Source organism: Sebastes umbrosus, chromosome 17, assembly GCF_015220745.1.
Source record: "Sebastes umbrosus isolate fSebUmb1 chromosome 17, fSebUmb1.pri, whole genome shotgun sequence".
In the NCBI taxonomy this organism is placed as follows: Eukaryota; Metazoa; Chordata; class Actinopteri; order Perciformes; family Sebastidae; genus Sebastes; species Sebastes umbrosus.
Window position 1 is genome coordinate 15110256 of NC_051285.1, and position 15749 is coordinate 15126004.

Consider the following 15749-nt stretch of genomic DNA (forward strand, 5'->3'; position numbering starts at 1 on the left):
TTGATAATCCTGATAGATTCTTTACAAAAAAGAGAGTCAAATGAGGTGATTTTAGGATGTGGGACTGAAATAGTTCCTCAGTCTAGTAGAAAGTGAAACTAGAGAAAGCACAGCATTGCATTCTTCACTTCTACTTCAGAGAACTATCATCCATACATTATTACTTTTTTAAATTTAAATGGGCTGGTACAGGTAGGGTTCACTGTGCAAAGACACTGAGATTATCCAGTTATGTATTAGCATCCTGTTGATTGTACTTTGTTGATGATCAACTCTGAGTCACAGCCACACCTTCTCTGAGAGCTACATGATATTGCAGCTTTAAAAGGCTGGGTGGATCCCTCCTCTTCAGATTCACTTCAACAAAAACCCTCTCAACACACTTCCCCTCTCAGTTGGAACTAGCACATGGAAATGGAGGACCAAATGGAAAGCCAGAAGAGAAGAGGAATAAGCAAAGACGATTTAATATGTAAGATAAACCACATTTTTCTTTTATTGTCGTTTTCTTCTGAGCTTTTAATGTTACATAACTGGTTTAAAAGTTAAATATTACCGATACCAAACTTAAGGTTTAGATCAACAAAGGAGTTGTTTGCTCTTCCCTGAAACGTGAGCTCTATGTTGAATGTACATTACATTGTCAGTTATTGCTTGCGGGAGTGTATTATGTATACATAGGAGCTCACCTGTGCAGGTAAACAGGAGCCGGAGAGGCATGGGGCAAAGTAGAACTCCGTCGTCATGGAGACAGAAATCACATGTCACTGTGATAAGAGTCCCAAAAGCATGTGACTCTTGAGTGTTTGTGTGTGTCTGTATCCATGCTCTGTGAGGACAGGTGGACAAGGAGCTTTCATGTCACACAGTTGGATTTAGCTTGCTGATAATAACTTGTTTCCATACATTTCATACATTTTTCTGCATAATTGTTTTTCCAAATCTTATCGTTATGGTCACCAACCTGTTGGACAGGATCAGGTGTCATGGACAGCTGTGTACTCATCATTTACAATTTATAATTGGACAGTGTGCAGTAAGCTGTGATTACACTGTAGCAACCCTGGCCTTTTCCAGTAACTAGATCTTGTGAAACAGGGGAAGTACATTTGCGAGGCACTCTAAAGTACAACGACTTTGTGGTTTAGTGAAAATTGAATTTAGTTCAACAACAGGAAACTGCATTTCCTGTGGTGTGGCCTAGATAGAGAGAATAATGTTGCTTATAGTGATACTAGGACAAAATAAATTATAAGTAAAGTGGTACAAAGGCCATGAAGTTTAAGCTTTTTTGCAAATGAAATTATAATCAGCCTCCTATGACAGTGTACTACAGCAGGGTGGTGTGAGCCATAAAGTCAAATGTGCCTTCGATATGTGTGAATGCGTCCAATTGAAAGCTGTCTTGTCTGAACACAAGGTTAACAATGTGACTCAGTGTGAAATGTGATAGCTTTATTGCAAAACATGCACAAATAAACACTGAGATACAGCTGGAAACTATGATACGGTACGACACACGCAGACCTTTTCCTCACAATGACTTTTATTACCAAAGCAGTACTCCAAAGATCATGTTGCATCGGTAAACATTTTACTGTTTGTACTGTTTGTGTGAGAGTCTCTCTGTGTGTAAACTGCTAGTATCAGTGTTGGACCTGAACTTGAAATCTGATCCATTAATTGTAGTTATGATTAATGTTCTAGTATGATTTTTAATAATAGTGTGTTGGCCCTTTCAGCAGCTGAGGGTTGAAAACTTTCCTTAACACCTGTGAGCTTCTGGACATCACTTACAAAAAAGTAGTATACTTCAAGTTTATTTTATGAAGTAAAATTAAGTAAAGTTCAAGTATATTTCCCAAGTATACTTTATGTAGTAAGAATACTAATATCAGTGTACTAGTAGTATACTTTTAAGTGTGCTGCTTCAATACTTCTTGGGACTAAATTGGCCCACTTTTTAGTTTATAAAAGTATACTTTTAAATGTACTTTAAGTGTAAGAGTAGTATCCTTTGAGTACACAACTAGTTTCATCAAAGTTGTATTTTGTACTGCAACTTTATTATGAAGTGAACTATATGAACTTATAGGTATGCTGTTAGAACTAGTTATATACTTGTAGCCTACTTTTTAGTTTATGAAAGTACACTTTAAGGTATACTCTCAGTAACTTACTATTCTATTAGCTTTTACTGCATGTATACTTGTACATTTTCTTTACTTTAGCTAATGATTTATGCATTACATAAAGAGACTTTTGCTATTTGACTTGATATTCTATTTTAATTTTTATATTAAAAAAATATTTTTTCTCGCATGCCTCCTGGTGAACGGAGAATGCAGAAACATAGAACATTTCTTAATATTTAAAGTGAATTAATATCAAAACATATGTTTACTAACTCTCACACCCTCTAATAGGCTACTCTATCAAAAGGTAAGCATAATCCAAGTATGCTTAGACTTTTCTGTATACTTGTCAGTAGAGGCCAAGTATACTTAAGTATAATTTTGTATATCTCTGATAAGTACATAAAAAGTAAACTGAAAGGATACTCTCTTATTTTAAGTTTAAAAGAAGTATACTAATAGCACACTTGAATAAACTTCTGTTTGGTAAGGGATTTATAGCAGATGACATTCATATTTCCTCAGGGAATCTGATCTTCTGGATGCAAATCTGTTCACATCTCTTATTTTGCTATAACAAGGAAGCTTTCCTCTCCATTCATATTTGTTCACAATATTTCAAACCCACTCTGTTGTCTCTCTCTCTCTCCAGCTGAACGGACCGGTTCTTTGGGATGCGTCGGTTGGTTCATAGTCATACTCTCTGGCTTCTTCTCAGTTTTACTCTTCCCCATCACCATCTGGTTTCTCCTGAAGGTGAGTGAACTACAATAAATGAGCCCAGTGTGTTGAAGAGCAGAAACCACTATTTCCTGTATTGTGAATTTGAATATGAATTGAGATTGGGCTTCCTGTCGCTGTTGCAGATTGTTCAAGAGTATGAGCGCGCTGTCATCTTCAGGCTGGGCCGCATTACAGACAGGAAGGCTAAAGGACCAGGTAGAAACAATAACAACATCTATATCCTTTTTTTTCCTGTTAAAAAAATCCTGGATTGAGGATATCAGTTGTGGTTAATTTCAGATTGATGCAAGATAGTAATGTAATGCTTAAATTCATGCTTTTTCCTGTTTGTCCACAGGCATTTTCTTTATTTTGCCATGTACTGACTCCTTTGTGAAAGTGGATCTGCGTACAGTTTCATTTGACATCCCACCACAAGAGGTATAGGGTTGGCACAAAGAGCAACACACTTTGATTTCAGCTCAAATATGTGGACAAATAAACAAACTTGTCATGTATTTCTACTCTAGATCCTGACCAAGGACTCAGTTACAGTTTCGGTGGACGGAGTGGTGTACTTCCGGGTCAGTGACCCCATTGCCTCTGTGGCCAACGTGGCAAATGCTGACTTCTCCACCCGTCTGCTGGCTCAAACCACCCTCAGAAATGTCCTGGGGACGAAGAACCTGGCTGAGCTCTTGTCTGACCGCGAGGGCATTGCTCACAGCATGCAGGTACAGATATCATATCTGTGCTGAACAAAAGAGAAGCTTGTTCATATGTGTTTGCTGAAGGTTTACAAAGGACTGCACGACATCATGTTCACAAATTATGAAAGACATTTGGTTGGCTTATTTCCCTTGATTTTTCATATCTTATGGACAGCTTTATGGGTGAATTTCATCTGTGGAATGAAGAAATTACATTGTAAGCTACAGGTGTATGCTCTTCTTCTTCTTTCTGTCTTTTCCAGGCCAGCCTGGATGAAGCCACAGACGACTGGGGCATCAAGGTGGAGCGTGTGGAGATTAAAGACGTGAAGCTGCCACATCAGCTGCAGAGAGCCATGGCCGCCGAGGCAGAGGCTTCACGAGAGGCCAGAGCCAAGGTCAGGACATGTAGCATGACACATGCATAAACAATAATTTACTGTAAAACACAACGTGCCATATGTTCGGGTGTTTACTTTTATTCTAGTCCTCATATCTCTTTCCCGATCTGCGTACAGGTGATTGCAGCAGAGGGTGAGATGAACGCCTCTCGTGCCCTGAAGGAGGCGTCCCTTGTGATCGCAGAGTCTCCATCAGCCCTGCAGCTTCGCTACCTGCAGACTCTCAGCACCATCGCATCAGAGAAGAACTCCACCATCATCTTCCCCCTGCCCATGGATATCATATCTCACTTCATGAAGAAGTGATACCTCAGTTTGTTCGTCCTCTAAAGTCAATTTAAATCAGATTAAACATGAATTGGATGGGATCAGGGTACATTTATGTGGCTCCTTGTAAAATAAACTCTCAGGAAGCAAGATATTGCTATTGTGGACATTATCAGACTGATCGTACAAACACCTGCATGGTGTATAATATACAATATAAACTGTGATCAGCCCAGGCCTGCTAACCAATGTGATTGTGTTAAATTTAGAGTAGTCAGCATAGTTTACGTCTTTGAATTATTATGAAACATTGTATCGTATGTTGTTAAAACTATATAATAGATAGCTTCTTATTCATGATATTATATGATGTAATGTTGATCAGTTGCATATTTTGATACTGAATTAAATGTAAAGAGTTCAAAACTAACTGTTGAAGTTTTATTCTCAGTCATACAACTTACAACGCTTCTGTTGCCTTGACGCTTAAATCCATAATACGATGTCTGCGATATTATTTTATTTTTTTGTCACTTCACTGTCATAGCAAGTGTTGGTGATTGTTTCTTTTCACCATTGAACAGTATTCTTGGTACTATTCAGGTCACTTTTTTTTTTTTAAATAAGCACTCAGTGTCAAAAAGTACCGTACACTTACTTTTCAGTCAACTAAGATTTATTAATTTATTTAATTTTAGAAATGAAAGGTTAGAAAACATGAAAGAATTTGTAAAATATATATATCTAATATATATATAACAAAAAGAGAGTTAATACCATTTTATGTGTTAATGGTCTTAACACTTCAGTATTGTCGCTGGATATGAGTGACTGACGAGAAAAACAACAGGATATCTGCAAACTAGTAGTTCTGTCGAAGAATACTTTGATGCTTGTGATCAAGACCAGTCCCGAAGATCTACAGTATGCTGTTAAATAGGGCTACAACTAAGGATTATTTTCATTAATCGTTTGGTCTATAAAATGTCAGAAAATAGTGAAAAATGTCCATCGCAGTTCCTCAAAGTCCAAGGTGATGTCTTTAAATGTCTTGTTTTGTCAGTCCAAAACCCAAAGATATTCAATTTAATATAATATATTTAATACATACAGAGAAAAAGCTAGAAATCTCCATATTTGAGAGGCTGAAAACAGCATATTCTGACATTTTTACATGGAAAATTACGTAAACGAAAAATTTATGATTAATCGATGATAAAAATAGCTGCCGATTATTTTTTCAGCCGATTGACTAATCGTTTAGTCGACTAATCATTGCAGCTCTACTGTAAACTATAGGACACACACTTGTATCCAGTATACATAGCAGGTAAACACACTTGGACCTTTTGAATGGTGAGTAGGACTTATCCTTAAATGAAACATGAACATCACGTGACTTTTCTTGAATATTTTTTTAATACTGTGTTCTCCCCAAAAAAGTACAAATAAAAGCATCAACATACTTTTGTATACATTACATGTTGAACTATCTCATTCCTCATCCTCTAGGCCTCCTATACGCTACGGTTTACGTTTCGGACCATCACAAATGCAGAGAGGTAAAAGAAGAGAAAGGGAGAGTGAGAAACAGCAAAGACAGAAAAAAACATGCTTCTATTACTCTGTTGGTGCGCTAAGACACAACTCATGTTGTAAATGTATTTACATTCAAACATACAATCAGTGCCAGAACAAACAAATTCAGTAAACTTTGTCTCTGGACCAAATCCACCAGGAGGGGTAATTATATAGCTTACCTTCACAAATTCAAATTCTAGTGCTGAAAGTTGACGAGCCATGGAAACGTTTGCTACGACAGCATTTAAACATGAACATCAATCCCTAATGGATTAGATAAATGAGCCATGTTTCTTGTTGGGAGGAAGTGCTACATATTGAATGGCTGCTACATAGTGGTCAGACGAGAGGTCCTTCTTTATCAAACGAAACCCACATGAATGACTCGTATAAAATGCAGTCATTACATATTTTGACATTCAGCGCAAAGTGAGACACAGATGTCCACAGGACACATTGAAGGGTCGTTACAATACCAGTTCGTAGTTTAGAAATCATAGTCCATTCAAAGGTGCAATATCAATTTGTGACTTTCATTTGTAAACAATAGTTTTTGTTGCATCCTTGTATTTTTTGCACCTGAAGTGACCTTTAGGAGGACCCTGAAGAATCATTCAATGACGTACAGTAGGTGAACTGCAAATCCTAAAACATTGGAAAACACAGTGACTCTCTGACTGGTATTTTCTTACATTTGATCGTTATGCAAAGACATTCTCAAAAATCATCAGTGTAGGTATAAAATAAATGAGATACATTTCTCAAATCCTTATGCTGTGTTTGACATTCTTTCGTTTAAGAACATTTAACCCTGTGTACGTGTCATACAAAAAATCTTGAAGATCCATGAAAAGATCCATTTTTTTTACTTTTTCACGGCCGTCAAAAGTGCTGGTATAGCAATTTAAGATCTACTTAAAAGTCTGTTACTTAAAAACCCAGAAATGTCCTTTACATGCTGGTAAAAGTTTACATTTACCTGTAACTTAACAGAAAAAAGTCTGACAAACTCTTTTAACCCATGCTCCCATTAGACTGCCACAGACTTACCCTCATCCCTTCTCACTGGTCTTACTGGTTTATTTACAGCGGCTCATTTACACGTGTTAGTCTGACCAGCTTTGTTTGTTCATGTGCGAGTAAATCACTGAGATTACACCGTATAACACTGTCGTTTTCAATGAAAAAGCCAAATGAAAGATCCTGAGGGTAAGTTAATCAGTACAGTACATACAGGACACAGCTATGACTAACTGTATGCTATAAAATAATTTTCATATACCAAAGGTTGGTTTCTATATTGTATCATATATAAGAGGAAAATTATCTCGGGAAATATCTTGAGCGTATAATGTTCTGTAGAGACGCTATACAAAAGGAAAAAAAAAAGTATTTCTAATCTAAATTTAGAAAAGAATTCCCTGAACGATATATTCTCGCACGCTGAGGATTCAGCGTAGCTTGCGAAAGCTTCAACGTAACACTCGGAGGATAAAAACTGTCATTCAGATAAAGAAAGCATCCGAAAGAGGTGATGAAGAGGTTATAACACAGGTTCAGAAAGGGCGACTAATCTTTGCAACACGAGTCGCAAAGAGGTAAACAGAGGGTTAAGCTGCATTTTAGTTTAGCTTATAGACCCATATCATATCATAAGACAGTCCCCTGAACACACCACCTATGTATGTGTGACGACAACAAGCCGGCATATCTCCTTCATCACGTTATTCCACTTGTGTCCCATAGGTTCAGCTCAAGCTTAATAAACAGACAGACCACAGCAATAAGAAGTTTCACATTAAGACTGGAAGACTCTCACAGTACATGCTTGCTTAAGTAGCAAAACACATGTAACAAATAAATTAGATATAAACATCACATTTTAAAGAAATCCACAATAACATTTAAAATCCCTCCCACCCCTTAGCTTTGAGCTCCCTGGTAGCTGTGTGTTTTTGTCGTCGTTGTTGAGCTACAGACACAACAGACTGCACATTCCCGCTGAGGTAAATACAAAATGGCAGACGTAACGTTTTTGCAAGTTGACCTGAGGGATCCCGAAAGTGGAGAGTAGCTCATCATCATGTGTTGAGATGCTGAAGGAAGACCTAGCAAAAGGTTTGTATGATAAGTCCTCTGGATGTTGCAGGTAAAATGGCGAGGGGTTCCAGGTAGGGTTTATCCCACGCATGGGGTTAAACTATCAGTGTTGAACTAATTACGAAATATTAAATACACCTTGAGGAGGCTGAATTACAAACCAATTCTCTATCCAAAGTCATTTATGAAATAAAACGTTGGTCGTTCTCTGCTGGTGAGACGGCAGGACTGAGTATATAATAAGGCGCTTTGTTGGGGATGTTTTTCAGATGAAAAGCAAAACCAAAAAAAGACTATGAGTAGCTAATCCCAATGAGAGAGAGAGTATATAGCTTATTTTATTGAGGACGTGAGCAGGTTTTTAACACACCAGAGTATTGTGTTCTGGTGAGAGTGTGCTACTTTCCATCTGTACTGTTTCTGTCTGTGCGGGACTCATGACTACCCATGCAGGGAGCTTTCACTACTATCTGTGTCACTATCATACAGTATGTACAGTCTGCATTTCAAGATTTATACAAGTTAGGCTTGGGGACAGAGAACTGAGCCGCAATCATCTGCATCCATTTTCCATTACATTACAATAATGTAATGGATTACATTATTTATCCGTGTTTCACATGATGGACACCACCAGCTGTTTAGACCCTGACTGTCTGCCCAGTTTGTCCCGTGATGACTGGAGACCACAGTCCTTGTCTCCGACATGTACTTCGATGCCATTCACATTCAAAAAGGGAATGATGGAAATAAAAGAGAATGAGCCAGAGAAGGAAATAAAAGAGAGAGATGCGAGCTTATCTCTGCAAAGAGCTGAGACACGCGGCTGAGCCACAGCGATTGGCTGGCACTCTGTGTGTGGGCGTGGCCGGGCCAGGGGAGTAATTCTGATTGCTCGTTGCCCTGTGAGTGGGTGTGGCCGGTCCGGGGGAGAGATTTTGATTGGTGGCGGCGGCTCTGTGGGAGGGGGAGCAGTACTGAGCCTGCTGGGGACAGCCGTGGCAGTGGGTGGGGGAGTCGCACCCGGCTATAGGTGAGGGGGAGGAGAAGAATGGGGATGACGGCACGGGGGAGGTGGAGAAGGAGCGGTGCAGCGGGGAGGAGGCGGGCGACATGAGGGGGCTGGTCTGGAGACGCCACAGGAGCTCGTCGTTGTTCCGACTCAGCCGCTTCTTCTCCGTGTTCTCCTTCTCGACCGAATCGTGGAGGTTGGCGTTCTCCTCGGACAGTTGCCTGCGGGGACGACAGCACAGAGGAAGCGAACATTAGCATACGGCAGCACATATTACAGGAGCAGTGAGTATAACGTTAAGATTAAAGAGGACTTATTATGCTAATTTTCAAGTGCGTACTTATATTTGGAGTTTCTACTCGAACATGTTTACATGCTTTAATGTTCAAAAAACGCTTTGTTTTTCTCATACCGACTGTGCTTTTCACCCTCTGTCTGAAACGCACTGTTGGAGCCCCTCCCCCTCCCGAAAAAAAGCCCAGTCTGCTCTGATTGGTCAGCTGGCCCACTCTGTTGTGATTGGTCAACCAAACCAAACTCTTCAGACTCAGCTCTAGCTCTGCTCTAACTAGCTTTGTTTGAGGCCGTGCCAAACTAGCCACTAGGGAGCTGATATGCAAATGTGTTACTTAGTGACATCACCATGTTACAGAAGACAAGGCAGGACTTCAAGCAAGGCATTTCAGGCAGCACAGGAGCAGTGTTTCAGAGTACCTCTCTTTGGCTTGAACTTTAGGCTTTGTAACATTGCAGACCTTTTACGTGCACAAAAAAAATATATAGCACACTAAAGGAAAGAGTAAAAGCAAGAAAGCATAACAGGTCCTCTTTAATGATGACTGAATGTATCTTACCGGGACAGGACAAGGTTATTTTCAATACGAGCCCTCAGGTCTTCATTCTGCTGCTGCAGAACCTGGACCTTCTCCTCAAGGAACACGTTCTTTTGGGCCTGCTCAAAAGTAGAATACAACCACAGTGTAATCTTCACTCACCCAGACGCACACTGACCACCATGTGTATCCAGAAGCAGTGTGCATGCGTGTGTTTGTCGAGACAGCTTATTTGAGCCTACCACTTTCTCCAGATCGGAGATCTTCTTGTCTTGCTGGTGTATCTGCTGGTTCTTCATTTCCACGACCTCCTTCAAGCTCTTCAGATCTTGCTCAATGTGCTGGTATGGAGCCAAAGCATCCTGTTACAGACATGAAGAAGACAAGAAGAGGGTTATTGATGGGGCTTAGAAGGATATCAATAGTGTGTATTATAGTGTGTTTTATAGATTAGGTGAACTCACGACTATCTGTTCATCTGTACTCCTCCTCAAAGCCTCCTCAAAGCGTTTGGCCTTGTCCCTCAGACTCTGGTTTTGAAATGTGAGGGTATCCACTTGATCCTGAAAAAGCAATAACATATATCGCCTAGTGTGCATCAACCAAAAAAAAATAAACCATTACGTATCATTTTTATGGCAACAAACCTGTAGAGAAAGCCGAAGTTTCTCAAAATCCTCCTCTAGAAGTAGCTTCTGTTGCTCATGAGCCTTCCTTAAGTCTACACACACATTCAGAGGAACAATAGAAAAAGAGATTTTGTGTTGTTTCTAGCAATGATGGTATCATATTGTGTTTTTAAATGAGGTCTAAAATCACACCTCTCATGGTACGGGCGTGCTCCTCATGCAGTGTTGCCATGGTGATGTTATGCATGTCTCTGAGTTCCTGAACGGCTGCCCGGTGGTGGACTGTCATCTCCTCCATCTAACACACACACACACACATACACACACTTTAATGACTGATTACATTACACATGGAAGATCCGATCTCCTATCACAAAACAGACACATCTCCCATGATGCCTTTCTTCCTTTTAACCTGTTCCTGCTGCTGAGTCCTCAGCTCCTCCATCTCTGAGCGATGCTCCTCCTTCAGGTGTTCTGCCTCCGCCGAGTGACACTTCCTGAGCCCCTCCTCCACGGCGGCGAGTTCCGCCTCCTGCTGCAGCTGCAGCTCCTGCAGCTCTCGCTCAAATGTCGCCTCCAGCGCCGTCTTCTCCTGATGGAGCCTCTCCCATCGCGCTGAGTTGGATGCTGTGTACGATGAAGAGAGTATTTGAGGGGTGTTTTCTTATTAGAGCGCGCAGAAGTTTTACTGCATTCAAACTGGGGTCAAGGTTAATTCATTTTCATTTTAGCTACAGTATGTTGTGGAATTTCTTATACACAGGTCATTCAGCAAGAAGGAAGAGCCCCAGGAGCCGTTTGTGCCTACAGAAGTTTTATTGAAGCTTGATCAAGGAAAATTGTCAGGTCTCCACATTGAGGTTTTCTCTGAGTGAAGGCCTCACAACTCTGCCTTTCACCCCTCGGTGCTCAGTGTACATACCATGTTTTGACTACAAGACACTTCGCTTTTCTGTGACCTTGGTTGCCCCAGTAACGGGCTCCACTCCCTAACTGTAGAGCAGCTGCACAGATAAGAGGTCTCACCCCCTAAACAGGAATACAACCCAGCGATGTCAACACAAGGGATACGCTGACTCCTGACCCAGACGAGCGAGGAATAGATGGAAAATTCCATCACAAGCTAGATGAAATGTCTAAATAAAACTTCCATAATATGGAATTAATTTTGTTTTTTTTGTTTATACGCAGATTATGATTTATCAATCTCTTCAAAATAAAAGCAGAATTAAAAATGCTCAGTCAAACAACTTGTTCATCGTTAGTGTTATTGGTAACACCTATGCTGGTACCTGATTTGACTGATTGTGTGTTAGTTTAGTCAAATGTTGGTTCTCACTCACCCATTTCCTCTCTGATCTTTTGCATTTCCAAGGACAATTTCTTTTGGTTTTCTTCTGTAGTTTTACTCTGAAAATTGGAAATAAACAACATTTTGACATGGTGCAGGTTCCAAGTTCCATTTATACAATGAACTCTGGAGTACGCATGCAAACTAAAAACCTCAACCTATAACCTGTTATAGCAGATAATGTTTACCATGTTCATCATCATCTTAGTTAATTGTGCTAGCATATGCTAATTAGCACGAAGTACTATACCTACATGTACAGCTGAGGCTGATGGGAATGTTTCCTATTAGTTTAGCAGTTTCTTCGTCATTAACCACAGTATTATCAGGCAAACTTTTAGAGCCATGTGCTAGCATGTATATAGCATATAAGTTACATATAAGGCGACATATTGTTATCACATACATACATCATCTGGATGTATGAAGGTATAGGTTTATAACATTTATGAAATATCCATAGTTAATTTGTACATGTACATATATTCAAAATATCTATTTGATGAATCTTTAGCATTATATGTTGCAATCATATATGTTAACTATATATATATATATATATGTACAAATATATGTTACCTATAAGGCGATATATTGTTATCACATACATACATCATCTCGATGTATAAAGGTATAGGTTTATAACATATATGAAATATCCATAGTTAATTTGTACATGTACATATATTTAAAATATCTATATGATGAATCTTTGGTATTATATGTTGCAACCATATATGTTAACTATATATATATTTACAAATATATGTTACCTATAAGGCGATATATTGTTATCACATACATACATTCTGGATATATGAAGATATAATTTTATATCTGAAATATCCATATAAGGGTATTTACTTCATATGTACATATATTTCATATATGGAAATTTAATATATGTATATATATTTCATTTCCATGTGGGACTGTAAGATGGTAAAACAAAACCTGTGCCTACTTTTTAATCAATGATTCCTTGAATTCATGTTTATAAAAAGATAGAAATATAGAAATCTAAGAAGAAAATAAAAAAACAAGAGGAATATGATACCTATAGAGTTGTTTGGGGGAAAACACTACAGTCGATGTTGCTTAACGATATGAATAATAGACTCTTGCATGTGGGCTAATATACTGCATGATGTTGTCCATACAGCTGTACAACAGGCTAGCTGTTGAGTCTGACTAATGCCAGCAGAGGGAGCTCAAACCTACTCCAACAGGCCCACACTTAAACCATTCTTGTCTTACTGTATCTGCACTGTGTGCTGCTGATTGCAGTACTCAGACAGTGACCATAAAGAAGTCAGACAGTCCCTCGAGAGTCTGGCAGCAGTATTACAGCTATCACACCTCAGAGGCTAAATCGTTCCATCAGACACAGAGAGCTGCATGAAACCAGCACAGTGACACACTGAACTCTGGAGGACCCTGCAGCCGTAATCACTCTTCCTCGTCGTTGCTGCTCGTGGACCACACTGTGAATCTCACCTCACCTCATGATGTTAAATACTGTATGTGTCCTTGGGTTTCATTCATGTGTGTGTGAGCATGTGTTTTCTACAATCCAGGCTGAGTGAAAAATGTAAAGGTTGAAGCACTGTTGTCTGTCTACATAGGATTATAGATTAACCCTTAGTGGATAAAGTGAGAGGTTGGATTGTGGAGGGAAATACACATTAGTATGATAGCCTTATTATGGTGTAAGACAATTTTATTGAGTGTATTCATTGTATTATTCAAGCTACCTTGAGGCAGTAATGCTGAGTGGTGATAATAAAGGCTTCCAGACCCAAGGAGGTCTTCCTCAGTTCATCTCTCAGAGCTCCCAGCTGCCTCTCCTGTTGCTCGCAGCGTCCCTGCAGCCTCTGAACCTGAGTGACAAAAGAATAAAATATAATACAATAGTGCAAACTGAACCGAAAGCGGTGCTGCAGCTTTTCTCGGCAAACTCACTTCCTCCCTTTGCTCCTCTTTTTCTCTCTCCTCTGCTTGCCTTTCCCTCTCTTTCTGTTGAGCCTCCTCTTTCTCCCTCTGTAGGCTCTCCTGCTGTTCCTGCTGCAGCCTCAGGGGGGCGACGCGGAGAGGCGACCCCGGGGGAGCTGACCCTCGCACTGCCGCTGCGGGCCGCTGCCCAGACAGGACTGTAGGGAGAGGAAAAAAGCAAACATAGAAAATTAAATTAGCTAGAAATTAGTCTGCATGAGCATGTTTTTTTTCCCCCTATTGGAAAATCACAAAAAAATATAGAAATATTCAAATGATACAGCCAGAATATCTCCCATATGTCATGAATTAGTCATGTACTAATTCTTAAATCTAACTATCTATCTATAATGATGAAATAGATGAGTATTAAATCAGAGGAGATTTGACCTGACCTATTGCTAATGACCGTGCTCACATGATTTATGATAGTAAGTTAATTGAATCTTTCCTACAGAGGAAGCCTTTGGGGTAATTCCCAGCCTGGTGATGGACCACCTAATCTCTGATGATCATTATCAAGACATGATTGAGCTGCAGCATGCAATAACATATAGACACTGTTACAGTATACATTGTGTTTGTGTGAAAACATTAGGTACATTAAGTAAAGGCCATTAATGATGGAGGTATAACATAAAGGCAAAGCCATTTTCCCTTGGAGGGGGCGCAACCATTAAGCTGCAGTTGACATACAAGAAGGCCGATTAACCTCTGTGTGAGTCACCTTGTCGTGTAGTGTGAGCACATACTAGCCTGCGGAGATACGCAGCATCAGAACACAGCATTACTTTTAAAATGTACCGTCTGTATACGTTCACACACACCGACAAAACGAGCCTGAGTGTCTGCAACACGCACAATAACGAAATCACTGCAGCTCCACATCACCTGCCTGTAAACCTTATCATTTAGGCCTACTGATGCATGAGGCACGGTCTCCATGACAACGTGAGGCTGGGCTTGGGGGTGCAGGGTCCCAGGTAATGAGTGAAAGATCGGTTAGAGGGAGGTGGGGGGATGAAATGAGGGGCGCGCTATGGGTAAACGAGAGAAAAGAGAGACAAAGAATTCAGTAAGAAGTGGGGGGAAGGTATATCTGAAGGTATATGATTGTAACGATGGCAGATGTTTAAGGCCTATTTAGTGTAGTGTATGCATGCAAGTCAAACCTAAAATGGGTGAATTTCTCTCTAAAAAATGCAAGAACTAAACATAAAAAGCGTGCAAAAAAGGATGTATTTTCATGGAGTCTATTAATCCAGGCTTTGCTTCTTAAAAAATGTGCAAAACTGCAAATATCAGCAAATGTTTCAATATTACATCTTCATCAGTGTATTTGCCTCAAAGGCATATTAGGATTCCCCGTCTTTGAAAACGACTTCTAGAAGTCTTATGTAAATGATGTCTCCCTCTTTTGCAGACGCACACACACACACACACACACTCACTCACACACACATAGACATCTGTATAGGTTCTACCTGAAAGGTTAGGGAGAGTTGACTGAATACGAAATTAGTTTATGTGACTGAGTGTGAAGGCAGCATGCAGATGATGGCAGAGGGGTTGATGGAGGAGGAATAATGATGCAGGAAACAACGAGAAAAGGTGATGGCAGACCTTGAGGGGTGCAGAGACTGTGTGTGCGTGTGTGTGTGTGTGTGTGCGTGTTCCTGCCAGTGTGTGGTTAAAGGGTTATTCATGAGGCACATTTTCATTTCAACACGCTGACATTTTTGCTGGCACATTGTCCAGAGCAGCTTCAAGTAGGAGCTGCAAATTTCCAATATCTGTATATCCTCCAGAAAAGCTACCGTGCTGAGAATCAGAGAGAAAGAACATGTTCTTATTTTGCGACTGCGTGGGAGGAGACGAGGTCCAGCAAAGGATGCAGCAAAGGGAACAGTAACGGCAGCGCTGTAGTGAAAATAGTGAAGTGAGCAAAGAAGAGGTGTAGCCTGAGGAGATGTGTGTCAGGGAAAAAGATGGGGAGGCCCTCTGCAATCCTG

At 40.1% G+C, this 15749-nt stretch overlaps 2 protein-coding genes across 3 annotated transcripts in view; one reads left to right on the forward strand and one right to left on the reverse strand.

Moving 5' to 3' along the window:
- The first annotated feature begins 314 nt into the window (after window positions 1-314).
- Window positions 315-4666, forward strand: stoml3b (stomatin (EPB72)-like 3b). Its single transcript, XM_037747796.1, has 7 exons — window positions 315-472; window positions 2788-2891; window positions 3002-3074; window positions 3217-3299; window positions 3389-3592; window positions 3832-3966; window positions 4087-4666. The coding sequence occupies exons 1-7, from the start codon at window positions 409-411 to the stop codon at window positions 4273-4275; spliced, it is 852 nt and encodes a 283-aa protein (XP_037603724.1). The 5' UTR covers window positions 315-408; the 3' UTR covers window positions 4276-4666.
- A 1920-nt stretch (window positions 4667-6586) lies between these two features.
- mtus2a (microtubule associated tumor suppressor candidate 2a) overlaps window positions 6587-15749 on the reverse strand; it is a 51259-nt gene continuing 42096 nt past the window's right edge. Inside the window, exons 7-16 of one of the 2 annotated variants that reach the window (XM_037747750.1) lie at window positions 13708-13895; window positions 13500-13625; window positions 11738-11804; window positions 10807-11021; window positions 10584-10689; window positions 10410-10483; window positions 10227-10325; window positions 10005-10124; window positions 9784-9884; window positions 6587-9150 (exon numbers count right to left, since the gene is read on the reverse strand). In XM_037747750.1, the coding sequence (XP_037603678.1) occupies window positions 8715-9150; window positions 9784-9884; window positions 10005-10124; window positions 10227-10325; window positions 10410-10483; window positions 10584-10689; window positions 10807-11021; window positions 11738-11804; window positions 13500-13625; window positions 13708-13895 (1532 nt within the window). In that variant the 3' untranslated portion in view covers window positions 6587-8714. The remainder of the gene's footprint in view (window positions 9151-9783; window positions 9885-10004; window positions 10125-10226; window positions 10326-10409; window positions 10484-10583; window positions 10690-10806; window positions 11022-11737; window positions 11805-13499; window positions 13626-13707; window positions 13896-15749) is intronic. The other variant, XM_037747752.1, reaches the window with a different exon arrangement.

Coding starts and splice junctions, on each gene's coding strand:
- stoml3b (XM_037747796.1), top strand. CDS start 409: ATGGAAATGGAGGACCAAATGGAAAGCCAGAAGAGAAGAGGAATAAGC. Junction 2,892..3,001: donor CCATCTGGTTTCTCCTGAAG/GTGAGTGAACTA, acceptor TCGCTGTTGCAG/ATTGTTCAAGAGTATGAGCG. Junction 3,075..3,216: donor CAGGAAGGCTAAAGGACCAG/GTAGAAACAATA, acceptor GTTTGTCCACAG/GCATTTTCTTTATTTTGCCA.